Genomic DNA, 27,295 nt, shown 5'->3' with positions numbered 1-27,295 from the left:
ATTTAAATGAATGAATAATCCCATGTAAATTCCTCAGTTAAAAGTGAGGCTACAGTATTTTTCTTCATAGAAATGCTAGAAACTGATCTTTGTGAAGGAGACTGGAAGAAAAGCAGGGCAGCATAAACCCTGCTGAAAAGATTTCAACTATTTTAGAGCAAAGTATCTCCGACTGCTTCATACAGAGCTACTGACATACCCACTTAAGCACATCCTCTTTACCTGTACAGCTCCCAGTGCTTCCACAGAAAACACAGAGTAACATCAAACTGTGAGATGCCTCCAGGTAATGCTAAGTAACATTGCTTTCAGCGTGTGATAGTTGGACTCAGGCTACAAAAGATAATCAATACATAGGAATCCTCATGCATTATAAGGCTACAGAGTTGACGTTGAAAACTCATAATCAGTTTTTAGGGTTTTTGGATATATTAGAGGAAATTTTTTGTATTTATCAGTGATAAATATGAAAAGCCTAATTAATTAGGTATACAAATGTCCGTAACAACAATTTTGGATTCTTCCATGTGACAGGTCAAAGAAAAATGCCACAAATAACTTTTAAGAAACAACATACTACTAACACGTGAGAAAGCAGCTTTGTAGGAAGTTAGGTAAGTCCCTGGTACAGTAATCACTCAATAAATATTTGTTTAAAGAATAAATTGATTAATCCACCAGGGCTTCTTGGAGAAATGACTGGCTCCAGGGCTGGGGCACAGAAGATACAAGACGACTTTGGAACATCATATTATATCAGAGAAAAAGAAGCATCTAAAGGAAGACAGGAAAACATCCAAAGGACACAGGAGTCAACTTGAAGGAGCTAAACCACTGGCCAAATCTGGGACAACTTAAGCATCAAAATAAATAATAATAGTAACAGATTATAAGCCTTTAAGTAAAATAGGAATCCAAAAGTCAGCAGTGATATAAACAGTCAAACAAACAAATGGGGAAGAAGAGAAAGCTCTACCTCAGGGTAGAATGCCAACTAATAAACCTAAAAACAAAAATTTCTAAGAATTAGGAAATCATCCTTTGACAACTGCCAGAGTAATATTTGATCCAGAGAAGAGTCATCAATGGTTGCTAAATCTGGTGGGTGAAGGTTCAATAAGGAGCAGAATATTTACATAGAACACATAATTACTTACTCACTGCTTTGTATTTAATAAACAAAACACACGTATTAATTAACTTTATCACCAAGTGATAAGAGCCATCCATCACTAATGTGGCAAATCAACATGGGTGTCTCCTGACAAGAGCCTGGGTCACTTCTGTGGGAGTCACACTAAAAATGCATAAATCAAGGGGAAACACCAGAAAAGCTCAACTTTAAGGACAGCTACAAAATACGTGGCATGTACTCTTCAAAAATGTCAAGCTCATAAAAGACAAGAAATGCTGAGGAACTATTCCAGACTGAAGGGGAATAAAAGAGAAATAAATGATAATCACATGTAACACACAACCCTAATTAGACCCTGGACCTTTAAAGGACATTATTGGGACAATAAGTAAAATCTGAAAGGGGTGTATAGATTAAATGTTCATACTGGTTCAATGTTAACTCCCTAATAGGAGAGTGCTCATGCGTGTAAAGTGGTATCTACAACTTACTCTTTTGTGTGGGTGTCTGCGCTTTAGATGAAGGTTTACAAAGCAGATTAGTTTCTCATTAAGCAATTAATACACATACTGTTTTTGTGACATTAGTTGCCAACCCCACAACATGTCAATACTCTTTCCTTCTCAACCTTGGGTTTCCCATCACCAGCTTTCCTGTCCCCTCCTGCCTTTTCTTCCTTGCCCCTGGGCTGGTGTGACCCTTTGGCCTCCTTTTGTTTTATGCGCCTGTCTAATCTTTGGCTGAAGGGTAAACCTCAGGAGTGGCTTCAGTACTAAGTTAAAGTGTGTCCACGGGCCACACTCTCAGGGCTTTTCCAGTCTCTGTCAGACCATAAGTCTGGTCTTTTTTTTTTTTTTTTAATTGTGCTTTAATTGAAAGTTTACAAAACAAGTCAGTCTCTCATACAAAAATTTATATACACCTTGCTATCTATATTCTCCTAGTTGTTCTCCCCGTAATGAGACCCCACACTCCTCTCCTCCCTGTATTCCCGTGCCCATTCAGCCAGCTTCTGTCCCCCTCTGCCTTCTCATCTCCCCTCAAGTCTTGTCTTTTTTTGTGAGTTAGAACTTTGTTCTACATTTTTCTCCAACTCCTTCTGTGACCCTCTATTGTGATCCCTGTCATAGCAGTCAGTATTGGTGGCTGGGCACCATCTAGGTGTGCTGGACTCGATCTGGCAGAGGCTGTGTGGTCCATTAGTCCTTTGGACATATCTTTCCCTTGTGTCTTTGGTTTTCTTTATTCTCCCTTGCTCCAGATGGGGTGAGACCAGTGGAGTATCTTAGATGGCTACTCACAAGCTTTTAAGACCCCAGATGCTACTTACCGAAGTAAAATGTAGAACATTTTCTTTATAAACTGTGTTATGCCAATTGAGCTAGATGTCCCTGGAGACTCTATAACTTATTCCTAAATGGTTCAGAAATGTTAACCATTGGGGAATCTGGGTGAAGGGTATATAGGAGTGCTGTATACTACTTCTACAAATTTTATATAAATCTGAAATTAGCCCCCCTCCAAAAAAAAGTAAAAACAAATAAAAGGAGGGAGAGAAAAAATACTTTCTTGACATATTCCTAATTAACTAGCAGAGTAAGCCATGCTATGTTGTCGTTAGGTGCATCACATTGATTTTCAACTCAAAGCAACCGCATGTGAAAGGGTAGAACTGCCCCATAGGGCATCCTAGGCTGTAATCTTTACGGGAACAGATTGCCAGGTCTTTCTCCCGTGGAGCCACTGGATGGGTTTAAACTGCCAACCTTCTGGTTAGTAGCCGAGTACTTAATCATTGCGCCTGGTACCAGGGCTCCTTAACCATGCTATTAATGAACTGAATTCCTGTCTGGGATATTATCACTATCTAAGACCCATCTACTCACTGTGAAGCCAGGACTGGATCTCTCCTCCTCCACAAACACCTTAGTCCTCAACACTCAGTTGCACTCACCTGGTTTACAGACACATATATAGTCACCTGGTTTGTAACAAAGGTGCCACTGAAATGCAGAGGGGAAAGGATTGTTTTTTTAAATCAATGGTGCTAGATTAATTGAATGTCCTTGTATTAAAAAGAAGCCAAAGACTAGACAAGCCCATAAAAGAAACAATAATACACGTAGCTCAACCACGTATACTAAAGGGGCACATCAGCCCAGGGGCAAGGACGAGAAGACAGGAGGGGACAGGAAAGCTGGATGAATGGAAATGGGGAACCCAAGGTTGAGAAGGGGGGATGCTGACTCATCGCAGGGTTGGCAACCAATGTCACAAAACAATATATGTATTAATTGTTTAATGAGAAACTAATTTGCTCTATATACCTTCATCTATAAAAAAAAAAAGAAGAAAATCTTTAACCCTTCCTCATATTATACATAAAATTCAATTCCTGACAAACTGTAGACCTAAATTTGAAAGATAAAATAATAAAGCCTCTAGGAAACAATGTAAGAGGTTATCTTTACAACCTTGTGGAAGATAAAGATGTCTTACAGTATACAAAAAGGCACTAACCAAGGGAACAGGTTTCCCTTCATTAAAACTGAGAATTTCTATTAATCAAAAGGCACCATCAGGATTATGGAAAAAGAGATCTGCAATACTCTCACAGAGGATATAAATGCAGAATATATAAGAACACTAAAGTCAATAAAAATTACAACACAGACAATGTAGGTTTTTTTTTTTTTTCAAGTGGGCAAAATATTTCAACCAGTACTTTATAAAAGAGGGTATCCTAATGCCAACATACATACAAAAAGGTGCTCACTTTCATTAGTTATCAGGGAAATGAAAATTAAAACCACTACTATGCCACCAGAATAGCTAAAATTTTGCTAACTGAAGATACCAAATGTTGACAAGGATGTAGAAAACTCTCATACACTGCCAATGTGAGGGTAAATTGATATTGTTTGAGATCACGTATTAATGCTGAACACAGCATAACCTATGACCCAACACTTTCATTCCTAGGAGTATTCCCAACAGAAATGTGTATGTACAAGAATATTCTTAGCAGTGTTATTTCTAATAGCCTCAAACTGGAAACAATCCAAATGTCTATCAACAGTATAATGAATAAATTATGGTATACTCATGCAATGAAATACTATATAGCAACAAACATACAGGTAGTCCCTGGCTTACTATGTATTTGAGATACAATGAACTGCACTTACATCAGAACAGAACCCCAACTTACTACCTGTATTATATACAATGTTGCAGCACATATATATGTTTATGTTTCTATGTAATGTTTCCAACCCCAAAGACAAATAGAGACTGAATTTATAAAGATGCTGATAATGAAAGGCAATAAAATAAAAATCGGTAATCGACTTACATCAGAAGTGACTGACGACAGAGTTGTCGGAATGAAACCCCATCTTAAATTGGGGGCTACCTATAAATTACACAGCACAAACATAATATTGAGAAAAACAAACTATCACAAGAATACACTGTATGATCCCATCAAGCAGGCAAAACTAATCTAAGATGGCAGAAATCAGAACAGCGGTTTCCTTTGCAGTTGTTTAACTGCTAGAAGGAGTGTGAGGAAACCTTTCCGAGGCACTGGGAAAGACATCTATATTCATATAGAGACTAAACACATGTGTTCACAGTGTAAAATTTCATCAAGCTCTACGTTTGTAATTTGTGCACTTGTCTGTACATAATATATTTTAAAAGTTTACCCAAAAACTCTATCAACAGCAGAAATTCTTATCTCCACTGGCCTTTCAGAGTCTCTCCTGTTTCCTTCCTCTGACTCTTTTGCTGGTTTACTTCCTGCTATAATTCTCTAAATGTGAATTTGACCCAGAGCTCAGCACGCACTGCTCTTTGTTTACACTATATGCCTTGGAGAGCTCATTCCCCAGCATGGCTTTGGCCTCAGATAGGTAACACCTGTCCTTCTGATCCATTCCCATGGCCACTCCCAATACTCCTGCAGAGGGTGGGACATGTGCTGCTCAACCATGTGGCTTTCTTCTTCCCCCTCATTAACTATGGCAATGGTTTCTTAACTCATCAAAGTACCTTTCTGCTTCCATTCATATGTCAAGCTCAACTTCCTAAATGACACATCACCCACCTGCTCATTAACAATTCCCTCCAAACTATACATACAATTTAATCTCCTAAAGCTGGTATTCAAGTCTAACACAATCTGGTCTCTATCTACATTTCCAGTTTTATCTCTTATTAGTCACTTACCTGCTCTAATTTAAAAACCATCTACAAAAACTTTTTTTTGAACCAAATCCATTGTGCATATTCTAACCAAATGCCTTTCCTTATAGAAGTCCCTTTCCTCTCCTCTATACCTGCCCACTCTCCATTCAAAACCCATACTTCACTTTCTTAAACTACTTCAGTCCATGTTTATCATTTCCTAGAATACTGATGGCATTTATCATTCACTTGGTAGATTATTTTTACCATCAAGCTGTGTATAAGACTAAAAGATCCTCACAGAAAAATACATTGTCTTATACCACATATATACACACACACACATATATATATACACATATATATAAAAAAAAAAGAATATACACACATATATATACACATATTGGAAACCCTGGTGGTGTAGTGGTTAAGTGCTACAGCTGCTAACCCAAGGGTCGGCAGTTTGAATCTGCCAGGTGCTCCTTGGAAACTCTATGGGGCAATTCTACTCTGTCCTATAGGGTCACTATGAGTCGGAATCGACTCAACGGCACTGGGTTTATATACACATATATACACTTTTTTAATATATACACACACATATTTTATATATATATATATAAGCATACCAGTTGCCATCGAGTCAATTCGAACTCAACGGAGACCCCATGTGTGTCAGAGAATTGTCCTCTACAGGGTTTTCAATGGCTGGTTTTTTGGAAGTGGGCTGCCAGGCCTTTCTTCCAAGGCACCTCTGGGTGGTTTCAAACCTCCAACCTTCTGGTTAGCAGCCAGGTGTGTTACCAGTTTATACTACCCAGGGAATCCAGACATATAAAAGCAAGTGATTAATAAATACTGGTGGTAATGTGGTGCTACAGTAAACTGAATAAGTTTTTTAAAATTAAAATAGGTAGCTTCTTATGAGCTACAAATTGAACTGGATTTTTTTTCTTTAATAACATCTTGGCTTATTTAAATAAGAATAAGTACTGGAATCAGTCAACAGAAGTAAAGGGTCTAGTAATAGGGAAGCCACGGCGTTAAGACTATGTCTATCTAGCACATGTCACATCAGACATGAAAAGAAGTAAGTACCTACGTGGATTATAATTAGATTACAGAGAAATTGTTGGCAGGTGCAATGTCTTTTTTTTTAATCTATCACAAAAATACATAAGGCAATATGGGTCAGAAGGTAATCACTTAATAATAAATGAGTACATGGAAATATGGCTGCTACTAAACTTACAGGGACTTTATATTAACTTGATGTTATCAGTTAATACACTATTGTCCAACAAAAGTCTGTCTCTTCCCAATAGATAACTGAACACAGAGTTTTATTGACACTGCACACTTAAATTATTTTTAAGAGCTTAAAATCAGAACAATCATTTACTGATCAACCATTTCTAAAATTTTATACCAACAAACAAAAGCATAATAAGATGCTTATGGCTAATTTTATTAAAAGTTTTTTATTCAATTAAAATAAAGGATAATTATTTTAATTATTAAAATTATACATTACATATTTAATAAAAGAAACTGACAATTTTTATCTGTAGAAAAAATCTGTTGTAATTTCTGAGCTTTGAATCTACAAGTGTTTTTGCCAACATTTAAGAGTAAAGAATGAGGGGAAGAGAGATGCCATAAAGATACATCTCCAAGTCCAGGAATGCCAAAGACTGCCAGCAGCTACAAGAAGCTGGAAGAGACAAAGGACCTGATACTCTGAATTCAGAGCTGGCAGAAAATAAATTTCTGCTGTTTAAAGCCACCCACTTGAAAAAAAACAAAGAAAGCCAACCACTTTTGGTATTTTTGTTATGTCAGCACTAGGAAACTAAGACATAATGCATATTTATGTATTAAAGTCTCTGAGAAATCCTGTAGTAAAGCTAGAGCAAAAAAAAAAGATAAAGCAAATTTTTAAAAATAATTACAATTATCTTCTTCATTATTTTACCTTCAGTTATTAGTCAGCTGTCATTTTTTTTTTCCTCTATTATTAGCTTGTCTTAGTTATCTAGTACTGCTACAACAGAAATACCGCAAGTGGATGGCTTTAACAAAAAGAAATTTGTTTTCTCACAGTCTGGTAGGCTACTAGTCCAAATTCAGGGCATCAGCTCCAGGAGAAGGTTTTCTTTCTCTGTCAACTCTGGAGGAAGGTCCTTCTCATCAACCTTCCCCTGGACTTGGAGCTTCTTCATGCAGGAACCCCGGGTCCAAAGGACGCACTCTGCTCATGGCATTGCTTTCTTAGTGGTATGAGGTCCCCCTCTCTGCTTGCTTCCCTTTCCTTTTATCTCTTCCACTCCAGGGAAACTCCTTTTACACTGGATCAGGGATGTGACCTCAGTAAGGGTGTTACAATCCCACCTTAATCCTCTTTAACATAAATTTTAACAATCACAAAATGGAGGGCAACCACACAGTGCTGGGAATCATGGCCTAGTCAAGTTGACACATATTTTGGAGGGACACAATTCAATCCATGACACAGGTGTGACTACGCAACTAGCCACTATCAATGAAACTAAGCTTACCCTCCACACAGAGAACAGCACACAGAGCACACAACAGCACAACAGAAGGAAACAAGCCAGTGCCATACCTGGGTTATTATTAACATTACTTTTGGGTGGTTTCTGAACTGGTTTGGGAAGTGTAGATTCTGTCAGAGCTTTATTAGCAACCGCTTGTTGGGCCTTCTTTATACTGCTCCCTTCGGATTCCCATGTCTGCTCGCCGAGACTCAGCTGCACTGAAAACATCTTAGAAAACATAGATAATGAAAACATTACGATTTTTCAGGAAGTAAAATGTGTAAAAATTAAATACATCACAGAATCAGAATTTTAGAGCTACAAATGAACTCAGAGATGATCTGCTCCAAAAAGTTCCAATTCTACCTAGCACAAGAATTCTGTTCTACCTACTCAAAGGCTCAACGGCAGCTCTAAGCATACATTTCGGGCAGAATAAATCAAGAACTCTCTTCCCTATGTGGAATCATATTGTTAACATCATTCAAAAAGTCCTCAAAAAAGCAGAATAAGTACAAGGAGTACAAACACAAACTCAGAGAAATCAAAGGCTGTATCTCTGTAAGACTTTTATAAAATCTTTTAAACTTTATACTTGGCACATGCTAGTCAATAAGTCAGGCAATCCAATTAAATATTCTACCACCAAGAAACTCTCTCAAGCCTCCACTACCAACATTTAACCAGACACCAAATTCTGCCATTTCTAACCTCATAAATGTTTCTCATGTCCCCCTCCTTCTCTCTCTGCCTCTGACAATGCACGGGATCCAGCTTTTTATCCCCTTTTGTTTGTACATAATAATTTTCCAGCTGACTTGTGCTCAAACTATCTTTTTAAAATTCAAACCCAGCAGTATCACCCCCACCAAACCCAGGTTAAAAACTCAATTTTCCCCATTTTGGCATGGCACAAAGGCTCTATCTGTCCGTCCTCGTTTCACACCCCTCCTTCCCCTCACACCTCCCATGTTCTGTTCACACCATATTTCTATACAAGCCCCAAAACCTGTTGTTCATCTTTAAACATTTAGGATCAGGATACAGATGTGTACATAATCCACAGATTTACTTCACTAGAGTGCCTACCAATTTCTAAGAATACAAAGTGTTAAAATATTTAATAATTACAAAGGGAAAAAAATATCTTTGCCGGAAGGAGTCAGGCAGAAAACACCTTAACCAAGTGATCAAAGTTAACATCATCAATAATCAGATAAAATGGCATCAAGTGCCTCCTGGCATGATTCAAGGAGAAGTACACAACATCAACTATTAGGTATTCTGAATCTAATCACAGGGTAACAATCAAAGAGGTCTAGATTGTAAAATATTCTAAGACATGAGATAACTGGCTTGGACTCCAAAAATGTCAATGTGATAATAAAAAAGAAAAAACCAAATCTGTTGCCATTAAGTCAATTCTGACTCATAGTGACCCCACAGGACAGAAGAGAACTGCTCCACAGGGTTTCCAAGGAGCACCTGGCAGATTCTAACTGCCGACCTTTTGGTTAGCCACTGTAGTAGTTCTTAACCACTATGTCACCAGTGTTTCCAAAGCAAAAGAAGAAGGGGGGGTTATAAATTAAAGGAAATAAAAGAGACATGAAAAAGACATGATAACCAAATGCAATGCATGATCCTTGATTGGATTTGTATTAAGAAGAAAAAAAACACTATAAAGGACATTTTGGGGACAATTGAAAAAATTTGACTACAGACTATATATTAAATATTATTAAACCATTACTATCAAGGCTAAATTTCTTAAGTGATGATAATATTGTGGTCATGTAGAAGAATATCTTTGGTCTTAAGAGACAGTTATGTAAACATTTAAGGGTACAGTGTCATAACATCTGCACTTTGCTTTGAAATTGTTCAAGAAAAAAACTATGTCTATATACAAAGAGTGATAAAGGAAATTTGACAAATATATTAATTAGTGAATTTGAATACCATACAAGTATCTGTTGTATCACTCTTTCAATTTTTCCTATAAGTTTCTAATTTTTAAAAACAGAAAAAAACTGCAATCATTTGAAATTTAAAATATATACATAGATGTTAAAAGTGATTAAATTTTCTATCATCATGATTCAGTTTAAAAATTATATACCTAAGGCGTATCTTTAATATATTTACCTGATTTTAAATGATTTTTCAATGACTCCTTTTTTTTTCCAAATTGTGGTATTTTACAAAGAACTGTACCACAAAGATGAGAAAGTTTAAGGTTTTACATCATATAAATTTTACATGTTAGAACACAGGAGTACCCACGGGAATATTAGATATTAAGATTCAGATCCTAATACGACACCACGAAAGCACATTACACTTAGTCTCCATAGTTCCTGGGCCTGAACTCTCCTAAATACCAATCACGTCAATCAAAGTGTCTACTGAGTATTTCCACAAATTCATGAGGTATAAAGTTAAATAAAACATCATCCCCTCCATTCCCCCCCAAATCAGTTCATACTCCAGAATGTTCAGTCCATTATTCTCCCAATAATTCAGGCTCAAAACCTCAATGGCTTCTTTGTTTATCCTTGCCTTCCTAAGTCTTACTTAACATCTCAAAATTGTTCCCTTCCTATTTCTACTGGAGCACTGGTGGCACAGCAGTTAAGTGCTAGCTGCTAACCAAAAGGTCAGCGGCTAGAACCCGCCAGCCACTCCTTGGGAGAAAGATTTGGCTGTCTGCTTCCATAAAGAGTTACAGCCTTGGAAACCCTACAGGGCAGTTCTACTCTGTCCTACAGGGTTGCTACGAGTCAGAATCAACTTGAGGGCAGTGGTTTTGTTTGTTTTGGTTTGGTTTATTTCTATTGTTACCACCTTAGTCTAAAGTCCTTACACACAGAATATTTCATTTACCTCCTGCCTCTAATTTTTCTTGCCTTTTAATTATCCAGATGGCACCATTTTCCATGTCTCATAGGCCAGAAATCTTGGTGTGATCTTCCTTGTCTCCTCCATTTCTCTCTCCATTCTCTCCTGCATCCAATTATCAAACTATTAATTCAGTATCAGGAATGTTTTTCAGATGTGGCCTGCCCTCTTTATACTCTTCGCCATTGTTTTAGTGAAAAACATCAGTATCTCTCCCCTCAACTACCACAAAACCATCCTGAGTAATTAATTCCCTTAACATCAAACCTTTCCCATTCAGACCATCCTTCTTACCGACGTTAACATTCTTTAAAAAAAAACAAAGGTCTTCAAGTCAATCATCTACTTTTCTAAAAATTTCTTTTATGAATCCCACTGCAATAAAAAAAAGTTTAGAAATTCTAAGCAGGAATTCTGCAGTGGCTGTTTAAGCTGTGGCCCCACCATTTACTATTTAAGCACCAGGGAAGTTACTTATTCTTTCTCTCAGTTTTCTCAGCTGAAGAGTGAAATGGGGCTAACAAGAATACACAGGATGGTTGTGAAAATTAAAATAGAATGGTATTTGAAAAGCAGAGATGTCAAATTGCATAAAAAAAAATCAAGACAACTATATGCTGCTTATAAGAAATTCACTTCAAATATAAAGATAATATCTTGGTTAAAAGTAACAGGATGGAAAAGTGTACGTGACATGAGAGTATATGCTAACATCAATCTAAGGAAAGCTGGAATGGCTATATTAATGTTAGACAAAGGAGATTTCAGAGCAAAAAACATTACCAATGATAAAAAGGGTCATTTCATAAGGGCAATGGGGTCAATTCATCAAAAAGACATAATCCTAAACATTTATACATCTAATGGCAGTTTCAAAATATACAAAGCAAAAATTGATAGAACTACAAAGATAAATAGAAAAATCCACAACTAAAGTCATAGATTTCAATATTCTTCTCTCAATACTTGATATAATACATAGGCAGAACATCAGAGATAGGAGACTTGAACAACAGTATCAACCAACTTAATCTGATCGACACTTTTTGGAACACTCCACCCAAGAAGAGCAAAACATACACTTATTCTCAAATTTACATGGAACATTTACCAAAAGAAACCATATTCTGGGCCATAAAACAAGTCTGAATAAATTCAAAAGATTTAAATCATACAAATCTGTGACCACAAAGATTAAATCAAAAGCCGGTAACAGAAAATAACATAATTCTAAATAATCCATGGATAAAAGAAGAACTCAAAAGAGAAATTAGAAAGTATTTTAAATTGAATGAAAATGAAAACACAACATATTAGTAGATGCCACTAAAATAGTATTCAAGAGGAAATTTATAGCACTAAATGCCTGCATAAGAAAAGGTCTCAAATAAATGACTTTAGCTTCCATCTTAAGAAGTTAACCCCAAAGTAATAAAAATCAAAGCAGACAGCAATGAAATAAACAATAAAGTGGAAAAACATCAATGAAACCAAAAGCTGTTCTCTGATAAACCTCTAGCCAGATTGATCAGAAAAAATAAAAGTTACCATTATCAAGAATGAGGGAGGTGACATCACCATAGAGTCTACAGATATTAAAAATAAGAGGATATTTTGAATAACTTTATACCAATAAACTCAACAACTTAAATACCCTTGAAAGATACAAATTACCAAAGCTCACCCAGGAGGAAACAGAAAACCTAAATAGCGTATGTACATTAAAGAAATTGAATTTGTAGTTAAAAACCCTCCCACAAATAAAACTCTAGGCCCAGATGGCTTCAAGGAATCCTATCAAATATTTAGGGAAGAAACAGTATCAATTCTACTTAAGAAGAGGGAATGCTTTCCCACTTACTCTATGAAGCCAGCATTATCCTAATACCAAAAACTGACTAAGATATCACTGGGGAGGGAGAAAAACTACACATAAATATCTCTCATAAAGATAGACATAGAAGTCCTTAACAAAATTTTAAGGAATAGAATCCAACAATACAGAAAAGGAATTAACACGTTTTAACCAAATGTCTTATTCCAGGAATGCAAAGGATAGTTCTACATTTGAGAGTCGATCAATGTAATTCACCATATCAAGAGATAAAAAAGAAAAACCATATGATCATTTCAATGAATGCAGAAGCGTACAACAGAAGTCAACACTTACTCATGTTAAAAACTCTCATCAAACTAGAAAGAACCTCCTCGACCTGATAAAGGGCATCTACAAATGGTAATATCATCATTAATGGTGAAAAACTGGATGCTTTCCTCTTAAGATCAGGAACACAGATGTCTGCTCCCACAACTTCTATTCAACACTGTACTGGAGATTCTGGCCAGTGTAATCAGAAAATAAATAAAAGACATCCAAATTGGAAAGGAACATTTAAACCAGATGATACTCAACAGAATCTACAAAATAGTTATTAGAACTAATGAGTGAGTTTAGCAAGGTTGCAGGACACTGGGTCAATATACAAAAAATCAACTGTATTTTATATGCCAGTGAAGAATAAAAGCAATCAAAAATTGAAATCTAAAATACAATTTCATATATAATAGCATCAAAAATATGAGATGCTTAAGGGTAAACCTAAAAGATGTAAAATACCTATCCTCTGAAAAACCACAGAATATTGCTCACAGAAATAAAAGAATACCTACACAAATGAGAGATATAACCTGTACATGAGTTGAGAAACTGAATTTTATTAAGATGTTAATTTTCCCCCAATTGATCTATAGATTCAAGGCAATTCTATTTAAAATCCCAGGGATGAATATGTACAGGTATTGGATCATAATAGGAATTATTAGGAGCCCTGGTGGTACAGTGGTTAAGAGCTCTGCTGCTAACCAAAAGGCCAACACAGTTCAAGTCTACCAGGTGCTACTTGGAAACCCCGACAGGCAGTTCAACCCTATCCTATAGGGTCAATATGAGTTGGAATCAACCTGACGGAAACGGGTTTCATTTTTTTGGAAGAATTATTAATTCACACACAACATGATTAATGTAATTGATGTCACTAAACTGTACATGTGAAAAATGTTAAATTGGCAAATGTGTTATAAATATTTTTTGCAACAACTGAAAAAAAGGATTATTAATTCATTAGGTGTGATAATGGCATGGAAGGTAGGTCTTTTTTTTTTTTTTTAAGGTCCTTATGAATTAGAGATGCGCATCAAAGCACTTAAAAGGTGAACCAACACAATCCTTTAAAATATTCCAGGGAGGAGGGGATAATAAATCCATAATGGAAAAATACTGCTTATCATTGAAGTTCTATTTTTGGGAATGTTTGAAAGTTTTCATAATAACTTAAAATAAAAATCTTGAGAAGTTGGTGGGCTTCATAATGCATGTCATGAGACTGAGCTCCTACGGGTAGGATATGCTTTTTTTTTTTTAAACATATTTCTAGTCGGAATAGCACCTGTCACATAGTAAATACTCAATAGGTATTTTACCGAAGCCTTTTTAAGAATTCTATATACTACTACTACTAACAAGCAATGATATATTTATTTGGGAACTAGCAACATTAACATAACTCTTAAAAATTTACGAATAGTTACTCCATTATACCACATTAGAACAGGTATTGTGTTCTTCATTTTACAGATGAAAAAACTGAGATTAGTTGCTCAAGGCCACACGAGCTGGGCAATGTAGGGCAAAGATCAAACGTGACAAGCCTAGCCAGGATTCAGGAAAAAAAGAAAAGCAAGAAAGATTACTTGGCTTCAAGGCCACTGGGGGGTGCTGCCTCTCTCAAGGACATGCACTCCAAAGAAACCTTTTCCAAGTTCCAAACCTCGTGCAGCTTTCTTAACATTTCTTAAAATTTAGTCATTGTCTTAGTTATCTAGTGCTGCTGTAATAGAAATACCACAGGGGATGGCTTTAACAAACAGAAATTTATTCTCTCACAGTTGAGGAGGCCTGAAGTCCAAGTTCAGCGCACCGGCTCCAAGGGAATGCTTTCTCTCTGTGTCAGTTCTGAGGGAAGGTTCTTGTCATCAATCTTCCCCTAGTCTAGGAGTTTGTCAGCAGAGGGACCCCAGGTTTGAAGGGCGCGCTCCCTCCCAGCTCTTGTTTCCTGGTGGTATGAAGTCCCTTGCCACTCTGCTGGCTTCTCTTTTATATCTCAAAAGAAATTGACTCAAAATATAGCCTAATCCTGTAGATTGAGTCTGCCTCATTAACATAACTACCTTTAATCCTGCTTAATTAACATCACAGAGGTTAGGATTTATAACACACAGGATAATCACATCAGATCACAAAATGAAGAACAATCACACAATACTGGGAATCATGGCCTAGCCAAGTTTACACACGTTTTTGGGGGACACAATTCAATCCATAACAGTTATGCATATTAACAACTTAACAAAATTAAGGATTAGGAGAAGACGTTATTTTATGACATTCCTAGCTCTCTTCCTTATACTCTGAATTGTAACAGCCTTTTTTTTAGATTTGAGAAAATAAAAACAAACAGGAAATCCATAGAAAAAATAAATAACTGTATATAGCTGCCTAGGAGGTACAGCGATATTGTAACAACTCACATTAATATACCCATTGCCATCAGGTTGACTCCAACTCACAGAGACCCTACAGGACAGAGGAGAACTGTCTCATAGGGTTTCCAAGGTGCAGCTGGTGGATTTGAACTGCTGACTTTTTGGTCAGCAGCTCTTAACCACTGTGCCACCAGGACTCCACATTAATATAAGGTATACTAAATTATTTCAGAGTTCAATTGAAGAGTAAGAAGAAAAACCAAAGATGACAAGGCAAACAGTATAAAAATTATTTTTTACTTATGGTCATATTTCAAAAGTTGCCATAATAAATGAATTAAAGCAACACTGCAGGGTACTAGATAAACACACGAAAATCACTGTGTTTCAACAAGCTGGAAGGGAAATTAAGAGAACAATTCCATTATAATAGCATCTAGGGAATAAAATAACCTAGGAATAAATTTAACAAGGGAGATGAAAGACTTGTACACTGAAAACTGAAAGAAATTAAAGACCAAAATAAATGAAAGAATCCTGTAGTCACGGATTAGAAGACTTAATATTGTTAAGATGTTAATAGTACCCCAAAGTGATCTACTGATTCAACATAATCCCTATCAAAATTCTTTTTTTTGTAGAAATGGAAAAGCCAATCCTCAAACTCATACGGAGTTACAAGGGATCCCAAAAGGCCAAAACAATCTTGAAGAACAACAAGTAGGAAGACCCACACTTCCCAATTTTAAAACCTACTATAAAGCTACAGTAATCGAAACAATCTGATACTACTTTAAGCATACATATATAGACTAAATGAATAGAACTGAGAGCTCTGAAATAAATCCATACATCCTTTGGTCAACTCTTTTAACAAGGGTGCCCAGTCCATTCAATGAAGAAAGAATAATCTCTATAGTAATTGGTGCTGGGATACCCGGATCTCCACATGCAAAATAATGAAGTTGGACCCATATCTCACACCTCATATGAAAATTTACTCAAAATAGACCTATTACCTAAATAAAAGAACTAAGCCCATAAAACACAGGGTTTATTGAGACCTTGTTTTTGACAACGGATTTTTAGATATGACACCAGAAGCACAAACAGCAAAGGACAAAGCAGATGAACTGAACTGCATCAAAATTAAAAACTTGTACATCAAGGACTGTAACAATGAAGTGACAAGACAACCTACAGACTAGAAGAAAATATCTGGGAGCTATGTGTCAGATAAGGATTTAATATCCAGAATATATAAAGAACTCCTACAACTCAACAACAAAAGGAAAAACAACCCAAGTAAAAAGTGGGCAAAGGATATGAACAGACATTTCTCCAAAGAAGATATACAATTAGCCAATAAGCACATGATGCTCAACACCATTAACCATTAGAGAAATGGAAATCAAAACCACAATGAGATGCCACTTCATATCCATTAGGGTGGCTATTATCAGAAAAACTGAAAATAACAAGTGCTGACAAAGACATGAAGAAACTGGAACCTTCATGCACTGCTGGTGAGAAGACAAAATGGCACCAACAGTTTGGGGGCTCCTCAAAAAGTTAAACATAGAGTTATTACATGATCTAGCAATTCTACTCTAGGTATATATCCAAAAGCATTAAAAGCAGGAACTCAAACATACTTGGACACCACTGATCACTGCAGCACTATTCACAATAGCCAAATGGTGGAAACCCAAATGTCCATCAACAGATGAAGGGATACACAAAATGTTGTACATACATACAATGGAATATTATTCAGCCATAAAGAGAAATGAAGTTCTGATATCTGCTACAACATGAATGAACCCTGAAAATACGCTAAGTGAAATAAGTCAGATACAAAAGGATAAACATTGTATGATCTCACTTATATGAACTATCTAGAATAGCCAAATGCATATATAAAGACTAGTGGTTACCAAGGGCTGGCAGGGGGCAAAGAAATGGGGAGTTACTGCTTAAGGGGTGCTGGGTTTCTGTTTTGGGTGATGAGAAACATTTGGAAACAGACAGTAGTGACAGTTGCACAACATAGTAAATGTAATTAACGTTACTAAATTACACACTTAAAAAATGGTTAAAACGACAATATTTCTGTTATATATATTTCACCACGATAAAATAAAAAAAAATAAAAAGTTGCCGTAAGTTGTTCAGATTCTGTGAAACTTTATGGAGGAAAAAGAAAAGCATGCACACATAAGGTAGGTCATTATTTCCCACCAAGAAGTCTGCATAAGAAGACAATTCCACACCTTGCTCAAAACACTAAATCTCTACACTAGTATTTCTCACCTCTGGCTGCACATTTGAGTCATTTGAGAGTTTTAAAAACATTCTAATGCCTGGGCCTCAACCCCGGCAAATTAAATTAGAATTTCTAGGGGTAAAACTGAGAATAAGTATTTCTTAACACTCTCCTGGTGATCTGCATAAACCATCAAGGTTGAGGATCACTGCTGTAGGCATTTATATATGTACATACGTATTTTCTTGGGACAATAACCAATTACATGGCAAATCACATATGTACACAAACACACACATAGAGAGAGAGAGATACAGGCAGTGCGCAGCTTACAAATGTCTGACTTACAGTCAACCGGTACTTAAGAATGGACTGCCATAAAGCCTATTATATTAAAAACTTGAGTTAATTACAATGGTTCATAATAACGAATGCATGCGCTACTCTGTGACACTCATGAAAACATTACATGATTTGGAAGTGTTTCTTAAGTGTTTTATAAACATAAAAAAAAAAACATAGGAAGGTAAAATATATACTATATCTAAGAAAAAGAGTTGACTAACTGACGCTAAAAAAGAACTATATGTACCTGTTCCAACTTACCTACAAAACTCACTTAACGACTTAGGATCTGATCTCATTCACAATTCAGGGACCGCCTGTAACTATACTGGCCATCTAACTGGTTAATGTGCAAAAAAAAAAATTAATGAGTTGTGACTAGGTTCAAGCTTTTCTTGACAGAAATAATCATTTATTTCATTAAAATACATTTATGCCTCACTTAAAGCCACTGGTAGACACATATGAATGAAAATTACTTTTGTTTTTTGTAAAAGGATCCAGCCTTAGCACACAATGTATTAATAGCCATAATTAAGGAATAAGATCTTACTTATACTCATTATTCTCATTCAAAAATATGCAAATTAGTCTTCACCCTTAAAAAAAGCGTGAGTTATAGGCTAAATGGAGCCCTGGTGGCATAGTGGTTAAGAGCTCGGCTGCTAACCAAAAGGTCAGCAGTTTGAATCCACCAGCTGCTCCTTGGAAACTCTATGGGGCAGCTCTACTCTGTCCTATAAGGTCACTATGCGTCAGAATCAATTTGACAGCAAAGGGTTTGTTGTTTTTTTTTTTTAATTAGACATCTAAGGAGAGATGATTAGCAGGATGTGAAAAGAATACAAAATACTCAGAAGAGTGCAAACAGTTCAACATGATTAAGGGCAAGAGTGGGTATGAAAGAGTCAGGATAAATGGCTGGACAGGTAGACGATGGCCACACCACTTTCTCTGCTAATGCAAGAACTAACAGTACCATAGATATACAATGCTAGAATATAGCGGAGAGCTCTGAGCTGGAGACATAAATACAAGAGTATCAGCATGCAGATGTTATTTAAAGCTATGTGATCACCAAGGGAAGAAGTCAAGAAGGTGAGGAAAAGAGGTACAAGGTCTGAGCACTGGGGCACTCCAACATCAAAACATCTTGAGATAAGAAAAATCCATCAAAGGACACTTATAAATTGTGGTTAGTGAAATAATTGAAAAACCAGAGAGCACAGTGTCTTGGAAGCCAAATGAAAAAAACATTTCAGCAAGAAGGAGTATCGATGCACTATATCAAATGCCACTGATAGACCAAGTAATATGAGGATTGACAACCAACCGTTGTATTTAACACCAGGTCACTGGTGGCCTTCATCAGGCAAGTTTTGATGGAGTAGTGGGAGCAAAAGCCTGAATGGAGAGAAAATGGGATAAGAACTGGAAACAGTAGTATGAACAACTCTTTTAAGAAGCTTTGTGGTGAAGAAGAGAGGAGAAATGAGGTAATAACTGGAATAGGGAGTAGGATCAAGAATTTTTTTTTTAAGATGGGAAAATAGTAACATATTTGTATGTTAATCAGAATGATCCATTGGGGGAGAAACTGAAGATATAGGGAAGGTAGGGAAGAAAAAAAAAGGAAGGGTAAGAAAAATGGGGTAGGGAAAGGGAGAAAACAGGCAAGGGAGGCAGAGCTAGGCTAGAGGAATGTCCTTGAATAGATGAAAGGTCTAGTACACAAACAGAGGAGTTGTCCTCTACAGGCAGTTCATTCATAATTCAGAAGGGAAGGTAGAGTTTGGATTTGGGGTTGGAATTCTGTCGAGCAAGTATTTCTAGCCAAAAGGGGGCAAGAGAACTGAGGGAACATGCAAGAATTCACATGCATGTGGAATTTAATCTGGGTAAGGGACTATGTGAGAACTGAGGGACATGAGAAATCTAATCAATGGGTTTTAAATTCCAGTGGTGTGGAAGGATTGCTGAAATCAAACCATTAGAGGGAATGAACCAGAATATTAGGAGATAAGTGTAAGAGGGATGCTTAAAATTAAAATTATGGAGAGTCTCATAGTTATTAGTAATGATAAGGTCAAGAATAGGATCACAGTACCGAGTGGCTAAAGGGGAGTCAAGGGCAAGATAATTGGAGAGAGTCAAGTAACTGAATGTTGGAGCAATCACCTATTTAGGCAAAAAAAAAAAAATCACCATAAATTAACAGGAGTGTTGGAAAGAGTGAAAGTAAGCCATGAAAAACACGGTGGAATCACCCAGGGGTCCCTCGATGACCAAGATGAGACGTGGGTGAACAGTCTGATGACATGAAATACAAAGATGGAGGATTATATCCAGGAAGAATACCTGGAATTCGCAGTGAGAAGAAGGGAGGACATATGCTAGAGGAACCAGAAAGTACAGGAGAGCAAAATATACACCTTAAGTAAGCTCAGTCTAGCACAAGAATAATGACCAACATATATCTTTGTTCTACAACTTGGTGAGGACTAAAACTGAGAAAGGTCCTGCTGGAGTCCCAGTGGAAGGATCAGAGGTTTCACAGAATTTTGGAAGGTGTGATATGTGAGGTGAGTATTCAAAAATGAATAAGGACAAAAGGACCTTCAAGGCAGACAAAACACTACCACATAGGCAAAGGCAGACAGATGTGACAAGAACACGAAAAATTCGGAGAAATGCAAACAGTTCAAAATGATTAAGGACAAGAGTAGGTATGAAAAGTCAGAATAAATGGCTGGACAGGTAGACAACAGCCCCATCATTTTCTCTGCTAATGCAAAAACAAGCAATACCATCAACAAATCAAAGTATTGCCCATAAATCCTTCATAAAAGCTTCTAAAAGAGAACAAAATTGACTGATCTTAGGTTCATCTTCTTTTCCTTAGAAGGAGGTGGCAATAAACAATAATATAACCCAAAAACCAATTGCTTTATGAAGAAGGATTAATCTGGATTAACCAACCCTCAGAGAATCAAACAGCAACAATTGTGATGACAGTGCAGGACCAGGCAATGTTTCATTCTGTTATATAAAAGGTCACTATGAGGCGGAACCAAATCGACAGCACCTAACAACAATAACAACAGAGAATTAATAACTTCCACAGATCTATCTACAAAAATTTATGATCATCAGCGTAACCTCTAACTTTCAATACTAAAAATTTGCCAAGGAAAATTATGCATAACGGAGATTTTTCAAGCAGATGAATCAAACTATACGATGTACTAGTTGTAGGCTGCCTTGCAACATGTACATATGTAACATATGTGTATGGCTATATATGAATATGAATTGCTTTTCCATTAAAAAGAGCAATATTGTATGTGAATGTATGGGTAATAACAACAATGATATAGTCAACTTTCATAAATAACACATCTTGGAATTTAACATCACTTTGGAAAAGAATGTCTCACTATGTAAAGACAGCTGTATTTTTACTCTGTCCCCATTTTTACTTTTAGCAGCTGTGATTTAACCGAAAGAGCACTGTACTTGGGAGTCAAAGCACACATATTCAAGTGCTCACCCTGGCACTTACCAACTATGTGACCATAGGTAAGTCACCTAACTTTTCTGTGTTTGAGTTTCTTAATTTATAAAATGGAAATTAAAAATCCATATCCCATGTGGTTTTGTTAAGATTTTGTGAAGAACATTACAGACTTCAAAATATTATTACTACAGAACTAGAAGCCTTCAGGCCATCCACTATTCCCCCTCTTCCCAGAAATAAAGCACAATTAAAACCTGAAATTATAAAGCTGATAGAGTTTGATAAGTATGTCTCACCACCTCTCTTCAAAACCTTACCTTCGAATGAGCAGGCCCTCTTTCATTCAGAAGTTTATACTGAGGTTGGACTCTATTGAAACGGGCTAACTCATTTACCAGACACATTGGAGTTTTCTCTTTGGGGTTAGCCATTTTATCTTGGAGAGAAGCTGCAAATAAAAAAGCTGTAAAATTTTTGTGAAGAATGACTTTACAAAATGGAGAAAAACTAGTTTTGACTTTTCAGAGTGAAGTCACATTGCACATTTGGATTAAATAATTTTCATGAATGTTGTGTAAAAATACTAAATCATATAATATCTCCTACTACATGAAGCAGAAATATATATCACATATAAAATAATACATTAAGGTTACTTTTTTCCTAAGTACCTAGCTTGATATATATACCATATATGTGTATAAATAATAAATATAAAATATACATAACAGCATGCTTAAAGAGTTTTAAATAACCTAAGATTACAATGTCTAATTTATCCTGTAAAGTTTCCTGTCCACTCAAAAATTTTTAGCATAAACACATAATTTTCCTGATTCTTCTTACTATAAAATTTTGTCTGCCTTTTTTATCATTTGATCTTCTTTTTTTCTTCCTTTGCATTTTGAGGCAGCATGTTAGTAGAAAAAGCTCTAGACTTGGGAAGTCAAATCCTAAAGTGTAAGTCATAGCTCTTCCAATTACTATTTTTGGTAACCCTAAGCAAACTGCAAATTAAGGAGCTCTGGTGGCACAGTGGTGGTTAAGAGCTCGGCTGCTAACCAAAAGGTCAGCAGTTCAAATCTACTACCTACTCCTTGGAAACACTATGGGACAGTTCTACTCTGTTCTATAGGGTTGCTATGAGTCAGAACTGACTCGATAGTAACGGGGTTTTTGTTTTTGTTTTGTTTTTTAAAGCAAATTAAGCTTCCTTTTCCTTTTTGGTTTTTTAACGAAATTCTGAAACTGAGAAGTAGAAACAGTAATTTAACAAATGCCCATGTACCTACCACCCAGAACTGAAAATTGTTAACACTTCCCATGACTGCTTTGCTTAGAAAAGTAGTATTACATTTAAGTTCCCTTTATCTTTTTCATAAACTATCACTTTTTATTTTTTTTATTATCCCTTTATGAATTCAGAATGCATATATGTATAACTGTGAACACTTTTTTATATGTGGTTTTGTATTCACACAAATAGTATTACAATGAACACATCATTTTCACAACTTTTTTTGAGATCTTATATCCACCTAGTTCATTACTTTTAGCTGTGATAATCTCTATCACAACACTGAACCACAGTTTATCTACTCCCCTAATGATGGACATACATATCGTTTGCAATTCTTTACTCTTACAAGCGAGAACACGCTGCCAAAAGGCTCTCAAAATAATTGCACCAAACTACCTTCACCTGGCAGCATGAGGCTCCCCATTTCCCTCATCCTTGAAAACATGCAGCATGGTCAGATACTTTAATTTTTATTAGCATGATGGCTGAAAAATGGTATTCCACCATTGTCTAACTTGCATTAAAACAAGACGGTTATCTTCTGATACGTTATTTGACCTCTTCTGTGAACTGCTTCTTTCCCTTTTTTGGTTATTTTATGTAATGTATTATTTATCAACCCTTTCTTCTAGGTTTTGTGATTTTTGTGCCTTGTTTAAGAAAGCGTTCTCTAACCTGCAAGGTCTTAATGATTTTTACTTAAACTTACTAAGCTTCTTATTCTGTATCTTTAAAAAAAGAAAGTAATGAATCAATCCTACTTAATTCAGAGAGTTGTTGTGAGGTGAATATTTAATGGTTAACAGTGCATGGCAGTTTTCTAAACTATACCAGCAAATATAAGGTATTATTATGGCTTCAGAATATTTTAATTGTTAAATTACGCTAGATTGTTATATTTTCCCTTCATCTCACGTACAATTTTTAAATGTTTTTTACTGTTTCTTTTCTCTCCCATAAATGAGTGCCAAAAAAATAAGTTTTTTTCTTAATCTAAGCAAAAAATACGCAAGTAAATTACTTCCTGCTCAGTTAAACTATAGTCACAATGTACGTAGAATACACAAAGCAATGGAAAAACCTGGCTTTTGGAAACTCATCTACAAACTTTCTATGACAAGGTTTAACGTAGAAAATCATTATCTTCTGAATTTTAGTACTCTTGACAGGCCCAATAATTTGGTACAATGACTTCATCATGATCATTATAATTAGGGAACTATTTTGTGAGAAAACTACATAAATACCTTGTGAGAGGTAAAAAGAATCAGAATCTAAGCAACCAACTCTAGGATCAATACAGCTGGAAGTTGATTCTACAATTAAACCACACCCAGTGGCTTGGAAGCTCCCCAACCCCCAAAAACTAGTAATTATTATTTTGGGGGACAACACAAAAAAAACAAAGTAATTTCAGAGACATTTGAAGAAGCCTGCCTTTTTCTTTATTCCATTGTGTATCACTCAAATAAACATTTTATAAATTGTTCCATTCAATTCAAAAATTCAATAGTCATGTAAAACATGAAGCGTGACCTGAGGCTATACAATCAGTTTAGCTTCTTGAAATACTCAAGTGCAACACATAGCACGTCTGCTTGAACATAAAAAGCAAAACCAGAGTAAAAATAAGTTAAAAATAATATTAAAGTCTGGTAAAAATCACCCAATAAGTGCATCACAATGGAATAGCTGCTGCTTATACTGCTATTGTGCAATTTTCCTAACTCAGTAATGCTGCATATCATCTGTTCTAAAGGAAAAAATATTAGGAGAACAAGGAGGTATAATGTGAAAATTTCATAGTATGAAAAATTTTAATAGCAAATGATTAAAATATATTAAAATGTACTTAAAATTGTAATTTTATAGCTATGTGAACTACTTGCTAAGAAAATAAGATCTAAATCATTTAAAGAAAGTGCTAGTAATATGGCATTAACCTCATATTCCATTAATTTTGACGCTCTGCTTCATAAAAGTAACATAAATACCATAAAACTTCTTTATTTTATCGTGCTTCAGGTGAAAGTCTACAGCGCAAATTAGTTTCTCACTCAAAAGTTTATATACAAGTTGTTCTGTGACATTGATTGCAATCCCCACAAATGTGTCAAGCACTCTCTCCCTTTGCCTTTACACTCTGGATTCCGCATGTCTATTCCTGCAGTTGTCCTGTCACTTCCTGCCTTCTCCTCATGGCATTTGGACAGGTGTTGTCCATTTGATCTCATATACTTGACTGAACTAAGCACATTCCCCACTTGGTGGCGTAGTGGTTAAAGAGCTCGGCTGCTAACCAAAACAATGGCAGTCTGAATCCACTAGCCACTCCCTGGAAAGCCCACAGGGCAGTTCTACCCTGTCCTATAGGGTTTCTATGAGTTGGAATCAACAGGAGGGCGCGTAATCTTCAGCTGAAAGGTGGACTTCGGGAACAGCTTCAGTCCTATGTTAGCAGGGTGTCCGGGAGCCATTGTCTTGGGGGTTCCTCCACTGTGTCAAGACCAGTAAGTCTGGTCTTTTTCTGTGAAAATTTCAATTTTTTTCTACATTTTTCTCCCGCTCTATCCAGGGCCCTCTCCTGTGATCCCTGTCAGAGCTATCAGTGGTGGTAACCTGGCACGACCTAGTTCTTCTGGGCTCAGGCTGGTGGAAGCTGGTGGAGGCTGTGGTTCAGGTGGTCCATTAGGCCTTAGGACTAATATTTTCCTTGCGTCTTTGGTTTTCTTCATTCTCCTTTGCTCTGGATGGGATAGGACCAATAGATGTAACTTAGATGGCACTTGAAAGCTTTTAAGACCCCAGACACTACTCACCAAAGTAGGATGTACAACATTTTCTTTACGAATTATGTTATGCCAATTGACTTAGATGTTCCCTGAGCCCTCAACCTCAGTAACTCTGTCCCTCAAGGTGTTTGGATGTGTCTAGGAAGCTACTATGACTTTGTCTTGGTCAGGCTGTGCTGATTTCCCCTATATTGTGTGCTGTCTTTACCTTCTTTAAAGTTAACACTTGTCTACTATCTAGTTAGTGATTTTACCTCCACATCCCTCCTCTCCCTCATAACCATCAAAGATTGTTTCTTTCTATGTGTAAACATTTTCTTGGGTTTCTATAATGGTGGTCTCATACAATATTTGTTCTTTTGTGATTGACTTATTTCACTCAGCACAATGCCCTCCAGATGCATCTATGTTGTGAGATGGTTCACAGATTCATCGTTGTTCTTTATTGCTGTGTAATATTCCATTGTATGTATGCACCATAATTTGTTTATCCATTCATCTGTTGATGAGCACTTACGTTGTTTCCATCTTTTTGCTATTGCGAATAATGATGCAATGAACATGGGTGCATATGTCTGTTTGTGTGACAGCTCTTATATCTCTAGGATATATTCCTCAGAGTGGGATTGCTGGATCATATGGTACTTCTATTTCTAGCTTTTTAAGGAGGTAACATATCATTTTCCATAGTAGTTGTACCATTTTACATTCCCATCAGTGCATAAGAGTTCCAATCTCCCCACAACCTCTCCAACATTTTTTTTTATTATTATTAATGCCAGTAATGTTTGGGTGAGATGGTATCTCACTGTAGTTTTGATTCCCATTTTTCTGATGGACAACAATCATGAACATTTCCTCATGTGTCTGTGGGCACACTGAATGTTTTCTTTGATGAAGTGTCTGTTCATATCCTTAGCCCATTTTTTAATCAGCTTATTTGTCTTTTTGTTACTGAGGTGTTGAAATGTTCTATAGATTTTAGAGGTCAGACCCACGTTGGATATGTTGTAGCGAAAATTTTTCCCAGTCTGTAGGTTTTCTTTTTACTTTTTTGGTTAAGTCTTTTGACAAGCCTAAGTGTTTGATTTTTAGGAGCTTCCAGTTACCAGTTTATCTTCTGGTGCTTGTGTATTGTTAGTTACAGTTTGTATTCTATTTATGTCATGATTAGGGCCATTAGTGCTGTCCCTACTTTTTCTTCAATGATCTTTAAGTTTTACACTTAGGTCTTTGATCCATTTAGAGTAGTTTTTGTATTATGGTGTGAGGAGTGGGTCCTGTTTCATTTTTTTTAAAGACAGATTTCCTGTTTTGCCAACACCATTTGTTAAAAAGACTGTCTTTTTCCCCATTTAACAGACTTTGGTCCTTCGTCAACTATCAGCTAACCATAGGTGGACTGATTTACATCTGTGCTCTCAATTATGTTCCATTGGTCTGTGTGTCTGTCATTGTACCAGTACCAGGCTGTTTTGACTACCGTGGCTCTATAGTAGGTTCTGAGATCAGGTAGTGTGAGGGCTCCTACTGTTCTTTTTCTACAATCACACTTTGCTTATCCAGGGCCTCTTCCCACATTTTCAGAGAATACTGTTAGTATTTGGATCAGAATTGCATTATATCTGTACACTGCTTTGGGTAGAATTGACATTTTCACAATGTTTAGTTTTCCTGAATCCATGAGTACGGTATGTCTTTCCATTTATGTAGGTCTCTTTTGGTTTCTTAGTGTTTTGTAATTTTCG

General features: G+C 36.3%; 1 protein-coding gene across 12 annotated transcripts in view; it reads right to left on the bottom strand.

The window, feature by feature from the left end:
- Positions 1-27,295, bottom strand: part of STAU2 (staufen double-stranded RNA binding protein 2) — a 364,940-nt gene that overhangs the window by 299,764 nt on the left and 37,881 nt on the right. For 4 of the 12 annotated variants that reach the window (XM_049853679.1, XM_049853684.1, XM_049853681.1 and 1 more), the window contains one exon: positions 7,953-8,112. In XM_049853679.1, the coding sequence (XP_049709636.1) occupies positions 7,953-8,112 (160 nt within the window). Of the gene's footprint in view, positions 1-4,490; positions 4,551-7,952; positions 8,113-10,770; positions 10,884-21,772; positions 21,919-27,295 lie in introns of those variants that run through there. The other 8 variants (XM_049853677.1, XM_049853676.1, XM_049853682.1 and 5 more) reach the window with 6 other exon arrangements.

The sequence above is a fragment of the Elephas maximus genome, chromosome 15, assembly GCF_024166365.1.
Source record: "Elephas maximus indicus isolate mEleMax1 chromosome 15, mEleMax1 primary haplotype, whole genome shotgun sequence".
Taxonomy (NCBI): domain Eukaryota; kingdom Metazoa; phylum Chordata; class Mammalia; order Proboscidea; family Elephantidae; genus Elephas; species Elephas maximus.
The sequence above is the reverse complement of the archived record's forward strand: the minus strand, read 5'-3'. Positions and strand labels throughout refer to the sequence as shown.